We start from the raw sequence: 20932 nt of genomic DNA on the forward strand, positions 1-20932 counted from the left end.
GATCGTATCATCAGCACAGTCGAGAATGAATGAGCTCACATGGGGCCTTGTGAGAAGACAGCAGAGAGCCAAGTAACATTTCTTATAGCCAAAAGCTATGCTTCTTAGATGAAGATTACTGTGTAGCAAATATTAACAAAATGCAGCAGCTTGTATTCAAATTGTCAGAGACCAGCTCACTGGTCAGCATACCTCAGAAAAGGTAAGGCTCTCATAAGGAAGGATTACAAAGAAGCATTTCAGTAGGAAATGAAAAAAGGCCCACCTTTGGCCCAAATTATGGGACTAAATTATTTTTTCCAGGTTATAAGAACAAAAAATAGATTACTGTGTGTGTGTGTGTGTGCATGTGGGGTGTGTGTGTGTGTGTGTGTGCACGCGCGTGCGCACCTGTGTGTATGTTGAGGGGTGGGGGAGGGAGAGGGAGGAAGAGAGAGATTTATTAAAGACCAAAAGGCAGCACTCTAAGCAGGGGCCTCATAGCTCAAGGTTGTTCTGAAGATCAAACAGATTTCTGAGGATACCCCCAAACTGCCTGTTGTTTATAGCAGAGAAGAGCCTGTCCCATTTGAATGGTGGCTAGCCCCATGTCCCTCACCCCAGAACTGAAGAAGAACTCGTTTTGTCCCCAGACCAATTAGTGAAAATTTGTAGGGCCAAATGACAACACTCAAGATGCAAGATTTTGGGCTGGCCAAAAAGTTCGTTTGCGTTTTTCCATAAGATGTTACGGAAAAACTCGGACGAACTTTTTGGCCAACCCCGATACTTCTTGTGACTTTCAGGGGAGATCTAACCAATAACTGTTTAAAAGAAAAAAAATTTGAAGAACCCAAGAAATTAATATCTTTAACTCATCTCTGATAGCTGATAGTATGATATTTAGAAGTTTGCTATTTTACATTCTTTTATGTTGCATTGTGCCTTACTATTGCTTTTGTTGTGTCTGTGGTGTTTATCATGCTCCTCCTTGCCCTTGTAGATCAATTGGTTCAGACCGATTTTTTTTTAAATTTATTTTATTGAAGTATAGTTGCTTTACAGTGTTGTGTTAATTTCTGCTGTATAGCAAAGTGATTCAGTTATACATATATATACACATTCTTTTTCATATTCTTTTCCATTTTGGCTTATCACAGGACGTTGAATATAGTTCCCTGTGCTGTACAGTAGGACCTTGTTGTTTATCCATTCTGTATATAGTAGTTTGCATCTGCTAATCCCAAACTCCCAACCCATTCCCCCCTCCTCCCCTTCGGCAACCACAAGTCTGTTCTCCATCAGACTGATTTTTACAAAGTCACTAGGAAAGGATTTGTAAAACTTTAGAATATTTGATGCTTGTAAAGAAAAGTAAGGAAATTCGGAATTTATAATAATTCAGCTGGGGCTTGCCTAAACACCTGTCTCTTGTCTGCAAGGAATAGAGGGGCTTATTCAGGAAATGAATAGTATAAACAAGACTGAAGGTAGGCTGGTTATCTACTTAATACAATCCTGCCTTCAGAGATTCCCCAGAACTATTTCTGTATGAAAAACCATCCTAGACATGCCAATTGCATTTATTTTAATAGGCTAACACTGTTTAGGTTGATTTGTTTTTTCCATTTTTGACACTTTCTTTTTACATTAAAATTGTGTTCCTCAAAATTACTTGTGTAAAATTATAATATGTCGATAGAACTTTTATTAGCAGATCCTGCAGTATAATATATCATTCCTTCATGGAGAATGAGTTAGGTAGTATAAATGGATTGTGCATAATAACCCTTGTGTACAAAGACAGGTATATGTCAAATAATATAAGATAGATTAGCAACATAGACCAGAAGTCTTTGATCAGATGAATGCATGACAGTATGATCCTGGTTCCTTGGGAACTGTTGCAGTCTGAAAGTGTATCCCATGAACTTTTATGCATGTTCTTGGGTGGGATACATTGTTGACATATTATCTCAGAGTACTATGTGTAAGGATAGAAATTCCATTAAAATATAAAATATGTTTTAGAAGAAAAATCAGTATGATTTTTTAAAAAGTTGCAAAACTGTAAAGAAATGTCCCATGGAAGAGTTTGCAAAGTGCTGAATTAAAGAATTCTATTAGTCAACACCTAATTTGCTTAGAGCCACTTAATTGCAGTTATTAACTATATTTGAAAGTAATAAAACTGTACTGTATGAAAATATTTTATAACGTAAACATTTTGTGCTGCCTGCAAGGCCTTGTTCTCATAATCATTTTTAAAAAGATACCTGTTTTGCAGAATTTCACTTTATACAGTGGCTCGGTGCCTAAAATGTGGCCTCAACAGGAGGTGGTTCCTGTGCAGCTGCACTGGGCCGCTGTGGATGGGGATGATAGGGTTCCAATTCCCGTAAACATCTGGAAACCCATAGGGTGGAAGGAGAGCTGTGTCCTGGAGCCCACAGAAAGCTGCCAGCAATTGGAATCCTGACCGTACTTTGGAGGTGGTGAGAGAATGGGATTACAAAGATGGGGAGAACCACTGTGGCCTGTTGTTTTTCTGGGTCAGGGCTGGGATCCTCTGTAGTGATGCCAGCAGCTGCAGAGTGGTTACCCACATGCAGCCAGGAGGAGTCTTTTGGGTTCCCTGAAGGAAGCAAGGGATGGTGAACTTGGAGTCCCAGCTCTTCCCTTCACAGTCACTTGGCACTCTATTCATATACCTACATCCAAGTAGCCTTTGTTACTGTCACACCTAGGCAGGTGTGAGATTTATGAATGATGATTTCCAGGGCAAAGAGTGCCTTGGCTCTTGTGTTTTGGCAGGGTATTATGTAATTAAGTATTCTTTGTGCTCCCACGGTGAGGGCATTTATTTCTTTGAATGGACAAGTAGAAGCACAAAGACAATACCTTGGAAGAGATTCAGGCATGATCAGCTCCAGGTCTGGGTAAATCACTGAAAGTTCATTTGTAACTGTGGTTTGTGGCTTGTTGATAGAGAAGTAGCGTTACATACATAACTGTGGCCACAGCCTTAGTTCACACTCTGGCCTCAGCACTGCACATCTTAAGGGGTGGAGTGGTCACTTGCGTGACTTGTCATTTTATCAAACCAAAATGCTTTCCTGTCACGTGCCTGAGATCTGACTAAATAGCAGGATTTTTCTGTATAGTTGCATAGCAGCTGACTGACGTGGAACTAAGGCAATAACGGTGACACCCCTGCTGGAAATACAGACTCTCTTTTACCAAATCACTGTTCCTATATTTAGCTTTAATGCAGTGGTTCTTAACTGGATATGTGTGAGAGTTGCCTGGTGAGCCTTTTACAATGATAAAAGGCAGATCTGTGCACTCTCTCTATGGGTAATCCCATTCATTCCCACGGCCTTAAATTCATATTTATACTGACCACTCAAGTGTATATATTCTCCTGACTTTCAGACTTGCATGTCAGTGTGACACCACTGTTGAGCTATCTAATAGTTCCAGAATGGAACCTTTGCCCCTCACTCTGTACCTTCCCCAACATTCCTTGTTTTCTTAAAATGCCACCCACTATCCTCCCAGTTCCCCAGCAAAAACCATCATCCTCCCAGTTGTCTCAGCAAAAATAAGGCGCCATTTTTCTTGCTTTCCTGCCCCCCAGACCCCCACCCCCACCCTGCCCAGTTCATCTGTGCTGTCAAATCCTTTCACATTCCTCCACCTCTGCTGCCTTGGCTCGGCCCTGGCTACCTCGATGTTTACCTGGCAAACTGCAGTAACCTCTTCCTCCACTGCTTCACTACAGCACCAGGATAGCTTTAAAACACTTTTTGTTCATTGATCCCAAAACTGTCCAGGATGAAGATACGGATGTTTCTTTCCCTGAAAAATATTTTTAACCATAACATCTTTTTCTGCCTCCTTTATTCAAAGATAGTATATAGTCTTGTTAGATCAAAATATGCCCCTGGGAAACAGCTTATAAAGTCACAGGGTCTCACCTTCCTTGCTCCATTGTATGGGCTCTCAGCTCCTTAGGCTCGCAGCTCTCCGCCTCTTCTGATGGGCATTTGGGCAGACTTCCACTAACAGGGACTTCAAGTGTAAGGATACTTGCTGAGCTTTATATAGGACAGCTCTCTGCCAGGTGTATTACTTTCCTAATAAATCACAACAAACTTAGTGGCTTAAAACAAGTAAAATGTATTATCTTACAGTTCTGCAGGTCAGAAGTTTGGAAAGGGTCTTATTTGACTAAAATCAAGCCGTTGGCAGGGCTGATTTCCTCATGGAGACTTTAAGGGAGAATCCATTTCCTCACCTTTTCCAGCCTCTGGAGGCTGCCTGCATTTGCTGCTCAAAGGTCCCCTTCTAGCCTGGCATCACTTTTCACCTGCTCTTCTGTCTTCATATCTCCTCTGACTGTGACTCTTCCATCACCTTGTTTTCCATTATAAGGCCCCATGTGATTATGTTGGGACTACCTGAATATTCTAGGACAGTCTCCCCATCTCAAAAATCTTAAGTTAATCACATCAGCAAAGTTCCTTTTGCCATGTAAAGTAACAGATTCACAGTTTTCAGGGATTAGGACATGGACATATTGGGAGGCCATTATTCTGCCTGCCACACCAGGCACTATTTAAACTGATTTGTGTATGCAAACTAATTTAACACTCATAACCATCCTATGAGTTAGGTATTATTAGTGATCCCCATTTTACAGATGAGGAAACTGAGGCACAGAGAAATTATGTAACTTGCCCAAGGTTATACAGCCATTAATAGTGGAACCATAATTCAAATTTGGCTAGGCTTTATTTTTTATCTTATTTTCCAGCTTTATTGAGAAATGATTGACATATAACATTATATAAGTTTAAGGTGTACAAATGATGCTTTGATACATGTATGTATTATGAAATGATTACTCTAATAATATTAGTTGACAAATCCATCACCTCTCATAATTACCATTTCTTTTTTGTGGTGGGAACACATATTTATATACAGTATCATTAACTGTAATCATCGTGCTATACATTAGATCCCCAGAATTTATTCATCTTATAACTGGTAGTTTGTACCCTTTGATTAACATCTCCCCGTTTTCCCCTCCTCCCAGCCCCGAGTAACTATTAATACCATTCTAGTCTGTGTTTCTATGATTTTTTAGATTCCACATGTAAATGATACCATATAGTATATGTATTTTTTTTTACTTATTTCACTTAGCATAATGTCCTCAAGGCCCATCTGTATTATCACAAATAGAGGATTTCCTTCTTACCACATTTTCTTTATTCATCTGTTGATGGACACTTAGATTGTTCTGGTATCTTGGCTGTTGTGAGTAATGCTGCAGTGAACATTTCTTTGAGATCCTGTTTTCATTTCCTTTTGATACATACCCAGAAGTGGCATTGCTAGATCATATAGTAGTTCTATTTTTAATTTGTTGAGGAACCTCCATACTGTTTTCCATAATGGCTGCACCAGTTTACATTCCTACTGACAGTGCGCAAGGGTTCTATTTTCTCTATGCCCTCACCAACACTTGTTACCTCTTGTCTTTTTGATGACAGCCATTTTATCCATTATGAGGTGATAGGTGATATCTCATTGTGGTTTTGATTTGCATTTCCCTGATGATTAGTGCTGTCGAGCACCTTTTCATGTACCTGTTGGCCATCTGTATATCAGCTTTGGAAAAATATCTATTCCTCTGCTCAATTTTTAATCAGTTTTTTTTTTGAACTACTGAGTTGTATTCATTCTTTATATATTGGGTGTTAACTCCTTATTAGATACATGTTTGCAAATATTTTCTCTTATTCCATAGGTTCCCTTTTTTTGTTGTTGATTATTTCTTTTGCTGTGCAGAGCTTGTTAGTTTGATGTAGTCCCACGTACTAATTTTTGCTTTTGTTGCTTGTGCTTTTGGGGTCACATCCAAAAAATTGTTGCCCAGACCAATGTCAAACATTTTCCTTATGTTTTTTTCTAGGGGTTTTACAATTTCAGTTCTTATGTTTAAGTCTTGAACCCATTTCAGTGGTATAAGATTGGGGTCTAATTTCATTCTTCTGCTTGTGGTTTTCCAGTATTTTCAACATCGTTTATGGAATAGAATATCCATTCCTCATTGAGTATTTTTGGCTCCCTTGTCAAATATTAGTTGACCATATATGTGAGGATTTATTTGTGAGCTCCTGATTCTGTTTCATTGGCCTATGTGTCAGTTTTTATGACTGTACCATACTGTTTTGATTACTATAGCTTTGTAGTACAGTTTAAAATCAGGAAGTGTGATGCCTCCAACTTTACTCTTCTTTCTCAGTATTGCTTCGGCTTTTTGAGGTCTTTCATCATTTTATACAAATTACACGATTGTTTTTTCCATTTCTGAAAAAATGCCATTGGAATTTTGATAGGGATTGCATTGAATTTTGATAGGGATGGCGTTGGGTAATATGAACATTTTAACAATATTTGTTCTTTTGACTCATGAACAAGGGATATCTTTCCATTTGTTTCTGCTCTAATACTTGTTAATTCCTTCCTCTGCTAACTTTGGGCTTAGTTCGTTCTTCTTTCTCTAGTTCCTTGAGTTGTAAAGTTACGTTGTTTATTTGAGATCTTTCTTTTTTCTTAATGTAGGCATTTATCACTATAAACTTCCCTTTTAGAACTGCTTTTGCAGCATTTACTGGGTTTTGGTATGCTGTGTTTCCCTTTTCATTTGTGTAAAGGTATTTTTTGATTTCCCTTTAGGTTTCTTCTTTGATCCATTAGTTATTCAGGAGTGTGTTATGTAATTTCCACATATTCGTGAATTTTCCAGCATTCCTTCTGTTAGTTCATTTCTAGTTAGATTCCATTCTGGTGGGAAAAGATGCTTGATGTGCTTTCAGTCTTCTTAAATTTGCTAAACTTGCTTTGTGATCTGTCGTATCATCTGTTCTGGAGAATGGTCCATGTGTGCTTGAAAAGAATATGTATTCTGCTATTGTTGGTTGAAATGTTCTATATATGTCCATTAGTTTCATTCGTTCCAAAGTGTGACTCAAGTCCAATGTTTCCTTGTTTATTTTATGTCTGGATGATCTGTCTATTGTCGAATGTGGGGTACTGAATGTGGGGTACTGAAGTCCCCTACTATTATTATATTGCCTATTTTTCCTTCAGGTCTGTTAATAATTGCTTAATATATTTAGGTGCTCCAGTGTTGGGCACATATACATTTAGGAGTGTTATGTCTTGTTGACTAATTGATTGCTTTATCAATATATAATGACCTTTTTGTTTCTTTTTACCGTTTTTGTCTTAAAGTCTATTTTGTCTGATAAAATTATATTTACTTCTGTTCAGTTTTGGTTTCCATTTGTACAGAATATCTTTTTTTTTTTTAATTGCTAGTTTATTTATTTATTTTTTTTGGCCAGGTCACACGGCTTGCGGGATCTTAGTTCCCCAACCAGGGATCAGACCTGGGCCCCTGCAGTGAAAGCACTACGTTCTAACCACTAGACCAGGGAACCAGGGAATTCCCTGGAATATCTTTTTCCACCCCTTCACTTTGAATCTGTGTGTGTCCTTAAAGCTGAAGTGAGTGTTGTGTAGCCAGTATATAGTTAGGTCTTGCTTTTTGTCCAACCAGCCACTCTGTCTTTTTGTTTGTTTGTTTGTTTTTTGCGGTACGCTGGCCTCTCACTGTTGTGGCCTCTCCCGTTGCGGAGCACAGGCTCCGGACGCGCAGGCTCAGCGGCCATGGCTCACGGGCCTAGCCGCTCTGCGGCATGGGGGATCTTCCCGGACTGGGGCACGAACCCGTGTCCCCTGCATCGGCAGGCGGACTCTCAACCACTGCGCCACCAGGGAAGCCCCTACTCTGTCTTTTGATTGCAGAATTTAATGTATTTACATTTAGAGTAATTACTGATTGGTAAGAACTTACTAATATCATCTTGTTGTCTGGCTGTTTTGTAGTTCCCTTGTTCTTTATTCCTGTCTTGCTGCCTTCCTTTGTGACTTGATTTTCTGTAGCAGTATGCTTTGATTCTGTTCTCTCTGTCTTTTGTGAATCTGCTGTAGCATTTTGCTTTGTGGTTACCATGAGGCTTACATAAAACATTTCATAGTTTTAACAATGTATTTTACCATGATAACTTAACTTAGATCACACACAAAAACTTTACCCTTTTACTCTCCCCTTTGAAGTCACAATTTACCTTTTTATATTGTGTATCCATTAACAGATTACTGTAGCTAGTTATTTTAATGCTTTTTCCTTAACTTTTTTTATGAATTTTTGAATTTTATTTATTTTTTTATACAGCAGGTTCTTATTAGTCATCAATTTTATACACATCAGTGTATATATGTCAATCCCAATCTCCCAATTCATCACACCCCCACCCCTACCCGCCTCTGCTTTCCCCCCTTGGTGTCCATACATTTGTTCTCTACATCTATGTCTCAGTTTCTGCCCTGCAAACCAGTTCATCTATACCATCTTTCTAGGTTCCACATATATGCGTTAATATGCGATATTTGTTTTTCTCTGACTTACTTCACTCTGAATGACAGTCTCTAGATTCATCCACGTCTCTACAGATGAACCAATTTCATTCCTTTTTATGGCTGAGTAATATTCCATTGTATATATGTATAACTTTATTTTATTAGAGTTAAATGGTTAGCACTCCACTGTACTATATTACAGTATTCTGAATTTGACTATATACTTATCTTTACCAGTGTGTTTTGTATTTTCTGTGTTTTCATGTTACTAATTAGTGTGTTTTCATTTCAGCTGGAAGACTTTTTTCACCATTTCTTGTAAGGCAGGTGTTGTGATGAGTTCCCTTAGCTTTTGTTTGTCTGGGAGAATCTTTATCCCTTCTTCATTTCTGAATGACAGCTTTGCCAGGTAAAGAAAGTATCCTTGGTTGGCAGTTTCTTCTTTCAGCACTTTGAATATATCATCCTGCTCTCTCCTGCCCCGTAAGATTTCTGCTTAGAAATCCACCAGTAGCCTTTTGGGGGTTCCCTTGAGCGTTACAAGCTTTTTTTCTTTTCCAGCTTTTAAGATTTTTCTTTGTCTTTGATTTCTGTCAGTTTTGTTAAACTGTGTCTTGGAGAGGATCACTTTAAATTGATTTGGTTTGGTGACCTATTAGCTTCATGAAACTGATATCCAAATCTCTCCTCAGTTTGGGAAAGTTCTCAGCCATTATTTCATTAAATAAGCTTTCTGCGCTCTTCTCCTTCCCAAACTCCAATAATTTGCAAACCGGTTCTTTTGTTGGTATCCCACAGAACGTGTAGGCTTTTAAAATTCTTTTTCATTCCTTTTTCTTTTTTGTCTTGATTGAATGATTTCAATTGATCTATCTTTGAGCTCACTTGCTTGGTCAAGTCTGATGTTAGAGCTCTCTACTGATCATTGTATTCTTCAGCTTGAAAATTTCTTGTTTGGTTCTTATATATGTTTTCCATCTCTTCACTGAACTTCTAATTTTGTTCTTATATTGTTTTTATGATATTGTTATGTTGCTTATCTGTTTTCTCTTGTAACTCTGAGCATCTTTTGAACAATTGTGAATTATTTGTTGGGCAATTCCAACAAATGTATCTTCATTTGTTTGAGACCAATTACTAGAGGTTTACTGTATTCCTTTGGTGGAGCCATGCTTCCCTGATTCTTTGTGATCCCTGTAGCCTAGTAACGGTGTCTGCATTTGAAGAAGCAGTGACCTTCTCCAAACTATGGACTGACTGGTAAGAGAAGCCTTTCACCTGTGGGTGGGGGCATGCTGGAGCATGTTGTGACCCCAGGTCTAGTGGTGCAGAGCTTCAAGTGCAGGTGTGTGTGGCTGCATCAGTTTTGGGGGTCAGTGTGATGTCTCTTTGGCTCAGGCCACTGGATTTCACGACATTGATGTGTGTGGTCTCTGGTGAGTGATGCAGGGTGTTTTCAGTGGCTGCAAGGGCTGTCTGAGTCCTCAGTGGCACCGCTAGGTTCAATGGCTAGGTATCAGAGCAGACAGCAGTGATGGCCAGAGCTGGTGGTGTGCACACATTTGCCCATGGGAGCCAGCTACAGGGGCCAGTGTAGTGGCAGGGCCGGTTGCAGACGTACATGTATTTGTGGCACTACAAGTCAGGCAGCAAAGCTGGAGCCAACTATGGGTACGCTGGTAGTTGCAGGGCTCCTGGTGGTTGATGTGTACTACTGTGACTGCTCCGTCTCACCATGAGCACGCCGCAGTGGAGGCTGGTGACAGGGCCAGTCTGGGGGTGTGCAGGTGCACAGCTGGCAGGTCTAGCTGCCAGTGTTGCCTGCCGGTGACAGAAGACAGGACCACATCCTGACCCATAAGCAGCTGTGGGGTCCCTTGCGGTGAGCATGCTTTCCCATGGCTGCACAGTCTCTTCCTGTGTGTGTGCAGGTGATGGAGGCTGGTGATAGGCATCAGGTTGGCAGCAGCTTGCAAGTGCACAGCTGGAGGGGCTCCCATGGTAGTGGAGGTCTAGGCTGGAATCTTGCACTTGAGCAGCCACAGAGGCCTGGTTTGGCTGCTGATGTGGTTCCTGGGCTCCAGAGGGGATGGGTGTGGAGGAAGCAGGAAGGGACACAGGTGGCTGGAGTCAATGAATGTGAACACATGTTGGGTGAAAACTGGTGAAATATGCAGGGGTTCTGTGACTACTGTGCTGGCTATTGGTTCCTTCTTCAGTGATGGAAGCTGCTGGGTTTCTCTGCAGAGGAGGTCACTGTGACCTCCTGCTGTGTGACTGCTATTGGTAGCCCCTGCTTTTCTTCCTTGTTCCTAGGTATCTCTATGTGTCTCTTTGTACAGTGCTCCAAAGGGCCGAGGAGGTTGATCACTTACCCACTTTTCTTTCCCAGCAAGGGGAACTCTAGCTGTGGAGTTCGCTCTTGGCGGTGAACAATGTTGGCTTGGGGGATGGCATGATGCAGGCAAAATGAGGCTGCTTTACTTCTTTTGTTGTGTGGTATTCTCAGTTTGTTGTTCCACTGTGTTGCTGAGATTCTGTAAGTAGACTCCAGAGCTCTCCCAGAACTATTTTGTTTGTGGATAGCTGTCTAATTGTTGATCTTTGTGGGAAGATGGAGGCCGGGGTCTCCTATGCTGCTGTTTTGGTTATGCTACTCTCTTGACTTGGCTTTAGAGTCTGTTCTTAATCACAGTTGTTGTTCCCCTTCAAAGTAATTTTAGAAAGCCAAACATTTATTATAGCAGTAGCAGCAGTAATATCTTCTTGAGTGCTTACTTGGTGGCAGGTTCTGTGCTAAGTTCATTTACAGCCATTCCAAGCAATGGGTATTAGCACTGCATTTAGCCATAATGAAACTGAGGCTCCCCAAAGTTAAGCTGTTGTACTTCCTCAAGGTCACAGTGCTTGTAAGTGCCACATCTAGGATTGGAACCCAAACAGTCTGACCCCGAGCCCATGTGCTTAACTATTTAGCTAAACTGCCTTTACCTTTATCTGGTAAAAGAAATCATTAAAAGTATTCATTATTTGCTGTTATTTAAAAATAAAAATGCGGTAAGGTATAATATCCTAGAGCATGAGATGGAGGAGAGTTAATATCTATTTAAACAGATTATCAAAGGGTGCAGGTCTGTGAATTCATGTCACCCTGTGGGGAGTTGAGGGATGACTTGCCAAATGGTTTATTGTCTGCTGCATTCTCTTAGGTATTTCACTAAAATGCATGATGTCAGAGCCATAGGTCCCAAACTTGGCTAATCACCAGAGTCACCTGTGGAACATTAACATTGCAGTTTCTGGGGCCCTACCTGAGATTCCAGGATGAATCCCAGGGATCTGTAATTTTGAGCAGCCGTTCCAGTGAGTCTAATGGTCACTGTTAGAGCCTTGTTCACCCAACCACATTCACTTCATGAAGGACACTTCAGTGACAGAATCCAAGTGCAGAAAAATCTTGATGTGATGGAGTGACATGCTGAATCTAACAAAATTAAAGGGGGGAAAAAGCATAAATGAAAGGGGGTATAGATCTAGAGTTTCAGGTATATACACACACACATATTGGGGTGAAGTTTTGTTTCTTTGGGTGAAGTTTTGTTTCTTTTGCATTTTGCCATTGGTGGTTATATAATACACATGTAATAATATTTCCTCTAGAGTTAATTATAAATTTGATTTGGTTGAATGAAGATTTCATATCACTACCATGGTAAGCAGGATTCTAGAATCGTCTCAGCGTTCTTTATCCAAACTCCCTCCACCCTGCCCCCCACACGTCAGTTGAAAATCATAGCCCATTGAGCCATGGTTACTGAAAGTTGGGAAATCTGAAGACATTTGATTGGACTGTACAGAATCCATAATCTTTGCCCTAGAAAAGGAGCCACGTATTTTACTCTACTCATGAGGTCGTGATTGTCTCTATGTGACCGAATATGGGTCATTTTTTATTTCATTTCCCAAACAGTCCATGAAGATCACCCTAGTATTTAGGACTCCTGATTCTTTTCTTACCTACTTTTTGGGTTACAGTGAAGAGTTTTTCTGGATTTTCTTTCTTTAAAAATTATTAGTTTCATTTTTATTTGTATTATTTTTGGTGTAGGTACATGTGCCAAAAAATGACATTCACTACTTCCTTGTCTTAGGAAAAATGTTACACACTGTTTTTCTGTCTTTTTTTTTTTAAGTAAATATTTGCATTTCTGTTGTGTGCCAGGTGTTGTGCTAGGCATCAGGGTACAATGATGAGTAAAACAACTGTGGTGCTTGTTCTGAATATAGTGATTCATTTAGTGATGAAGATGGGGAAATAGTACATGAATAAAATAGGTAAAAATGCTGTGGAAGAAACAAAAAATAAGCTGACATAGAGTATAACATGAGGAGGCCTATTTTTGAGAGGATGGCTAGAGAAGACTATGCAGAGGGGACATTTAGAGCAGAAGGGAGCTGGAGCATTCTGTAAAGAGAACATGAACCAAGGTCTTGATGGGGTGGAGAGGAGCAGGTTTAGAACTGAGATAAGATCAGGGTGAAGCTAAGTTGGAGGAGAGAGAGAAAGAGAGCAGCATGGGGAGATGGATATGCAGGTCTTTATTGAGTCTAGTGTGAGGTGTTTTAAATTTTTTTTTAAGTGTGATAAGAAACTAGCACCGGATTGTAATAAAGGTATTACAGCTGAGTAGGGCATGGTTGAAGGATGTGGATACAGGAAATCTGTTAAGGGGCTGCTATACTAGGCTAGGAGAGATTGTTGGTGGCTTGGACCAGTGTGGTAGCAGTTGAGAGGGAGAGAGGTTGATGTATTCAGTAAATATTTTGGAGATAGGATGAATGAACTTGCAGGTGGGTTGGATGTGTGAGCAGGGTGAGGAGGATTTCAGGAGTGGCCAACAAGGTAGACATTGAAGCTACTTAGTAAAGACTGGAGGCCTATAAGATGGCTTTTGGGGGAAAGTAATCTTTCTGACTTAAGTTTGAAACCGAAGTGGAGAAGTCAGGTAATCATTTGGATATATGGGTCTATTTTTCAGAGAAGAGGTTTCATTTGGAGATATAAATATGAGAGACATCAGTACAGAAAATGGAATTTAAACCAAGAAGTAGATGAGATCATTTAAGACAGTATAGAGAAGGCAGATTTCTCAGGAGCTAACCTTGAGGGCCTCCATTGTTTAGATACTGGGGAGAGAGAGAGACTGATAAACAGTTGGCAGGAGGAAAACCAAGAGCATGCTGTGCTGCGAGCAAGTGAAGAAAATATTTCAGGGAGGAGGGAGTGGTCCATTGGGCCAAATGCTCCTCGAGATGATGAGTAAGGGAATGGTGGGGCTAAGGGCACCAGAGTTTATTTTATTAGATAGGATATAGTATTAAGTTGAACCATAAGAAATTGGTGACATTGGACTATTTTTGGCTTATGAGAATGGCAATTTCATATAATTTGACCTAATATGTTATACTGTTGAGGATGAGTTGCTTTTAGAAGGCGAGTTTGATGAAGCACTGTTGAGGGAGTTTAACCAAAAGAATACAGCCTTTGAGCTATTGGGAGAGATGGGTTTGGAGCTCACCAGTGGAGTGTTGGTCTTTGAAGCGGGGCGGGGAAGCACATATTTTTTTCAGTTGTAACAGGAAGGAAGAATGATATGCACATTCAGCCTTGCTTGAGTGATTACAGTGATGCCAATCCCAGCAGCTAGTGTCTTATATGGGACAAATAATTATATAAGTTTTTGGATTTAGCAGTTAGGTGTATATAGATTGATTTTGTTCATAGGGCAGTGTGGGTACTGATCTTGGTTTGCTTGTAGTAGGCTCTAAATTTTCTCTCAAAAGTCTTTGCTATCAGTGATTTTTTTTTTTCTCAGTTTTTCTTTTTCGCCAGAAGCAGAGTAAATCAAATATCATGACCTCCTTCCCCACTCCTTGGCAGTGCAACACTGTGGCCTCCCTGTAGAACTGATTAGCAAAGAATAAAGTGGTTTTCTCACAAGTGATTTTCTTGCCCTACAGAAAATTGTCTTTTTCAATATTACCATCAGCATTCTTTGACTTGTCAGCATAACTGAAACATTATCTATGATTTCTGTTACTTTAATGCAGACCAGAAGTGTATCTTTTTAAGGTCATATCATACTTCTCTGTTGTGTGTACAGAATTTGCTTATGGAAGTATGTATATTTCAAGAATTTTAGCTGTTTGTAGCGAGACTTTATTCCACTGCATAATATAGTTTAAAAAGTGATTTTCATTAGACCATTATGCTAACATATCTCTAGGCCACAATTTTCTCCATGAACTTATTAATGCAGTACAGAATTCCAGGTACTGATCATTAATTGTATCTTTAAAGCTACAATGAGATTGAAAGTCGTCTTTAATGCCTGCAGGATCTTTTTTCATGGAACATCCATCGCTTGTAATGTTTATTTTGTATAATACTCTCATCCATGGGTTTTGGGACTGGGGCCATAGTGAGAATATTCGCAAAAGGAGGCTCTTTTTTCTCAGTGTGTTCTTTTAAGCTATAGGTGGCTTTGCTATGTGCATGGCTCCAAAATTATCTTTTCCCGAAAGTACAGAAAGATCTGGAGAAACATGGGCACCCATGAATTAATTTATACATTATAAGCGTCTGATAAAACACGTAGCATCTTTAAAAGCTCTGCGATGGTGGTATTTTAGACTAAGCTAAGGTTTTATTTTATGGAGGTGTGTAGCTTTACTGCAGGCAAGACAAGGCAACACGTTCTAATTCTGCTTGGATTCAGAGGAACTTGATTTACTGTTGTTACCTGCTGCGGTAGAAATTGCAAGCATCACATGAAGTAGGCTTGTATCTTCAGTATTGGAAATATTCAATGAAACTCATCAGTAGTGATTTCAAAAAGCCTCAGTCTGGGGTGTTGTGATAATGAGTGAAGAAAAGTTTTTCCCTTATTTCAGACAGCCTTTGATAGCATGTCTGTTTAGGAAATTAAATACAGATTAGTCAGCTGTGTACCTAACTCTCAAATTTTATTTTTAGCTTCTTTGGGTGAACTTTGGGTTAGGCCAAGGGGCCCCCTTTGGTCTTTCCACAAGAGCCAATCGACCAATATGGATGTGTGCCTATAGAGAAAGATTTGTAGTGTAATATTGCTCAATTGCTGACCGGCAACCTCCATCGTTCAACTAGCTTCTTTGGACCCTGAACTAGTGTGTCAGTGATGCATCAGGTTTCCTTTGCTTTGCCATTTCTAGTCAAGGACTGATCCATATTCTCTCACTTGCTTTTCATGGGGGGAAGTGAGGCTTGTCTTGCAGGATGAGTTCTTTGCTAAGACCTTGCACTTTCTGCTTCTCTATACATTGATGAACAGGCTTGAGTTCTCCCTTGTAGGACATGGCATCCCACCCTAGAGGTGAGAGTTGCCTTAAAGGACTACAGTTCTGACCTGTAGGGGGCTCTTTCTATCATATGTGTCTAAGTAGAGAGGCCTGTGAGAGCATCTTTCAGGTCTGAGGAGGTCCATGGCCATCTTGTGCTCTTTGTTTCTTCAACGTCTAGGCTTTGGGTATTCATCTCCAGTGTTGTCTCTCCCACTCACCCTCAAGGTACCTTCCTGCTGGATTGCTTCTCATCTTGGCTATAGTAAGTCCCCTACATATGAACCTTCAAGCTGCGAAGTTTCAAAGATGCGAATGTATTATAAACTTACTACAGTACAGTGCTATCAATATATAGCAGATTGTGTTAGCTGGGTACCTAGGCTAACTTTGTTGGACTTACAAACAAATTGGACTTACAGACGCACTCTTGGAATGGAACTCATTCGTATGTAGGGGACTTACTGTACTTTTTTTCTTATTCCAAAGTATCTCCCTTAGTCCCTTCAGACTTCTGTCACCTCTCTCACAGTTTGCTGAAGTGGTCTTCTCTTGGTAGATAGCACTCTTTTGATTTCTCCCCACCCCTTGCTGAACTGGCCAATACTTGGAACTTGAATCTTTCTTATTCTTGGCCTCCCCATTACAAAATCCCCAATACAAATACTCCCCAATACAAAAACTCATAACAGACTAAAGAAGAGTAAAAATACCCTTAACCAGTTTTTTCCATCTTGACTATGGCCTTCCTTATGTATTTTTTTATCAAAAGAGGATCAATCATGTCATACATGCTACGTTTTTCATACACACTATTTTAAAACTGGGTTTTCTTCACTGTATCTCCTGAAAGTAACTTCCCAATATTTCTTTTTTTAAAAAATTTGTATTTCTAACTTTTTAGCGACTGAAAACTGTTTCATGATATTAGATGTATCACTTGACCAGTTCTTCACTTTGGGACATGTAGGTGTTTTTTCTTCTTCTTTTCCTTCCCCCTTTCTGTCTTCCTGTTATTTACTGGTGAGAAAATTTTTGTTTCTGGGTGTACGGATTTGTTTATTTTCTATGCATGTATTTTATTAAACCTTAATGTGGACATTTTTGGTGTCATAGCGCAGGCTATTGCTATTGCTGTGGCACAAATGCAATGTCACCTTGTGTATTCAGACAGGGACCCATACTAATGCACATCTGTCTTTCCAGCATGTAGCCTTATGCCTGTACAGTGGGTGTTCACTAAAGAATTATTGTTGAGTTGAAGAAATGTGAGGGCCATGTGATAAACATATAAATACTATGTATTTGGGACCCAAGATATAGGAGTGAACAAGACAAAGATTGTCATTGCTCTCATAAGTTGAAGGTTTATTCTATATAGCATGGTTTATGTTTAGAGGTGGCAAGCCTCTACATGTGAGGATCAATTAAAAAAAACCGAAAGATACACAGTAGTATAGTAGAAGCAATCTAAATGACTTACAGTGCAGTTGCTTGGGGAAGGTTCATGCCAATCTTTTTTATAATATAGCTAATTAAGAGTTGACTAGTTGATTTTTCTATTGATGATAGTTCTTTAGGATTGTTCACTAGTGTTACTGATTGAAATGGAATGATCTTGTTTAGGTTCATACATTTTTGCTCTTATAAGTAACTGGAACCAATTATAGTTAAATTTAAAATTTCATAGCTGAGTATAATATGGTGTTATACTTAGTGATTTTAGAGACCTGAAGATCTTTTAGGGCTGGGTTTGGGGTAATAGGAAATATAGCCCCCAATATTTTTGGTCTTTCTGTTGCACATTTTAAAATATGGCTAAACAAAGATTGCAGCCATGGAGAAGATTTTCTGCTGTAAATTGGTGTTTTAACAGCAAGCTCTTATGCGTTCATGCATTATGTGATCCAACTTATAAAAGTGGATAGTGAAGGGAGAGTAGCTGCCCTCTTGGCCAGGCACATAGCTTAAAAAAATATGTTGTGCGTCTCAGCAGAGCTATATTAGAGTTTCATATAGCTGTCTTTTTCTTTTTTATTGTAGGGCCAGCTCTCAATGTTGCAAGAAAAAATAGACCATTTGGAACGTTTGCTAGCTGAGAATAATGAGATCATCTCAAATATTAGAGACTCAGTCATCAATTTGAGTGAGTCTGTGGAGGATGGTTCGAAAAGCTCAAAAGGCAATTTCAGCCAAGGTGCCGGCTCACCTCTTCTGCCATCGAAACAGTTGTCTCTCACAGTTGACCCTGGAGACTGTCTGTTTGCTTCACAAAGTGGAAGTCAGAGTTCAGATGTGCAGGTAATGTATGCATTCGTTAATAATCACTGGGCTTTGATTTGTTTTTGTTTTTTTAGATTTGATCTGGTATCTGTTCTTAGTTGCTGAATTCTCTGGATTATCGTTTCTATTTTTGTAGAATCATTTGATTAGTCAAATGATCATTAATGTTCTTTTTAGTGACAAATTTCTATAATTCTGTGTTTCTCCTAATTTTTCTTATTTTATACTTCCTGACTATGGCCTTTTCTGTATGCTTCTTAGGTCTTATTTTCTGTAATAGTTGAAGACCTTCAGAGGTTTAAATCTGGCCAAAGAGATTTTTTTTACCTTCCTTTGGAGAGTACCAGAAAAGCCCTACTCTTAGTATATATCTGTTCTACATTATAGGTTTCACACAGTGTAAGGTTAGATTCTTCTTACTGAATATGCCTTTGTGAGAGGGAAGGGAAATGTTCTAAAGCTGTGCTGTCCAGGATGGAGGCTGCTGTCCACCTGCGGTTAATGAGCACTTCAAGTGTGGCTAATTTGAGTTAAGATGTGCACTAATATCCACACGAAGTGTTGAAGAGTTAATGTGAAAAAAAGAATGTAAAATATCTTGCTCATTCATTACATGTTGGGATGGTAAAATTTCAAATATATCAGGTTAAAAAATATATCATCAAAATTAATTTTACCTATTTCATTTTACTAGAAAATTTTAAATTACGTATTTGGCTTGCATAATATTTCCCTCGGATAGCACTGTTCTAGAGGGTAGGGGAGTTGAAAACTAAGGTAAGAAAGGACTTCTGCCTTTCTTAAACTTTCGGTGTGTCACTCATGTTTGCTCTGTTCTACAGATTGGCAAAGAGCTATTTTACCTTTGTACCTTAGACTGGAAAGTGGAACTTGGTGACAGGACCCTGGGGTGTGAATATTTTAAAGTTGGACAAAAGGAGTTGGCCCTGGCCTTGCTTCAGAGTAGAAGTTTTCATTAACTCTTGGGGACAGAGAACATGATATGATCTCGAGGCCATGGCTCACAGGCCACGCCGGAAGCTGGGGACAGTGGAGCTGCCCGGGCTGCGTGCCAACAGCCTCATCAGCCTAGTGTGTGGCCAGGTTCAGATAGGATCACGATCCTGTGCTTTGAAGGGGTATCTATTTCTGTGAGGCTTGGCTTTGTTTAGGTTTTAATTAAGTACCTTTTAAAGGGAAATGATAAAATCTTTTTTGCGGGGGAGGGGAAGGGTCTAAATCTGAGCTGGACAGAAAGGAGCTGCAGAGCAGCCATGGAAATGAGGCAGAGCAAGGCAGCAGGGTACTGGGAAAGCTGCAGGGCCCCAGAAAGACCTGGAAGGAATAGCAGAGAGTGCTCTCACATCCTCTTATCCAGCTGGTTCCCAAAGATTTGTTCTCATCCTTGGGAGTATTTTATTTTAGTTATAAACTTCCAAGTGAAAGATATATTATTGTCTTCAAATACCTTGAATTCACTTTTATATGACTTGCTTATCTTAAAAAAATTTGTAACTCATTTATGTATTTATTAGGATGTAATTTTTTAGTTTGAATTTTACCAAAGGAGGTTTGTGTTACTTGTTACACTTACTATTATAAAGAGTATGAAAAATAAGCTTTTAGGTTTGTTTGGCTTTGTTTTTTGGTAATATTTTTTTCCTTTTTGTCTAAAAAGATTATTATCTAGAAGGAACACTACATTGGAAATTTAGAAAACTTAGAAAACTAAGACTTAGAACTTAGAAAAAGCTAAATCTCAATGTAAAAAATGCTTCCATTTTTAAACCTAGTTGACCCTGTTACAGTTTTATTTTTAGAATAAAAAAGGTAAACATACATAGGCAAAATTAAAGAATAGCTACAGATCCATTTCCATTCAGATTCAGATACATAGGAGATTGATTATAATATAAAGACGAAGTATAAAATAATTTTCAGTACCGTGTTTGAAAATGCTAAAATACTTGATCATGATGAAATTTTTTTTTGTTTACTCTTCAGTTCCCATAATTTTCTATTAAATTGTATTGGAAGTAAAGCAAGGGAAGAAGAATTGAATGAAGATATTTTATATTAGAAGCAGAAGAGGAAGGGGATTATTTATCAGGTTAATTATATAATACAAATAGCATTTTAACCCTTTGAATGGTGATTAAATATTTTCTGTCTTAAACTCTTTAGATAATGTCTACAGAAATAGTTTTATCTTTTAAAATATATATACGGTATAGCAAGGAGTAGTTTTGAGCAAATATTTCCAACATTAAGTTTAAATTAATAATGGTTATACATGATTAAATTTAACTTTTTTTTTTTGTCTCATATTTTTAGATGTTAGATGTTTACAGTCTAATTCCTTTTGACAATCCGGATGGTGGAGTTTGGAAGCAAGGATTTGACATTACTTATAAAGCTGATGAATGGGATACTAAGCCCCTTCAAGTCTTTGTGGTGCCTCATTCCCATAATGACCCAGGTAAAATTAGTACTTCAAAAATCTAGAGGTTAATAAGCCCTTGTAGGCCCAGAGTATTTTAATGAGAATCTGGTATAACCCACTTCTCATATATTTGAGACGTTATTCTCTGACTTTTAACAATAACATATTTATTTTATATGTAGTTGTGTTCTCATTTTATCAGTTTATGAGCCATTCAAGGATAATACTTGTATAGTATGAAATAGGAATAAACACAAGAAGGTCTTAGTGGGCTTCCCTGGTGGAGCAGTGGTTGAGAGTCCGCCTGCCGATGCAGGGGACATGGGTTCGTGCCCCGGTCCGGGAAGA

At 39.1% G+C, this 20932-nt stretch overlaps 1 protein-coding gene across 1 annotated transcript in view; it reads left to right on the plus strand.

Annotated features, from left to right (window-relative positions):
• MAN2A1 (mannosidase alpha class 2A member 1) overlaps positions 1–20932 on the plus strand; it is a 161179-nt gene that overhangs the window by 11643 nt on the left and 128604 nt on the right. Inside the window, exons 2-3 of the mRNA XM_007462587.1 lie at positions 17902–18159; positions 20476–20620. Of these exons, the coding sequence (XP_007462649.1) occupies positions 17902–18159; positions 20476–20620 (403 nt within the window). The remainder of the gene's footprint in view (positions 1–17901; positions 18160–20475; positions 20621–20932) is intronic.

The sequence above is a fragment of the Lipotes vexillifer genome, unplaced genomic scaffold, assembly GCF_000442215.2.
Source record: "Lipotes vexillifer unplaced genomic scaffold, Lipotes_vexillifer_v1.1 scaffold710, whole genome shotgun sequence".
In the NCBI taxonomy this organism is placed as follows: Eukaryota; Metazoa; Chordata; class Mammalia; order Artiodactyla; family Lipotidae; genus Lipotes; species Lipotes vexillifer.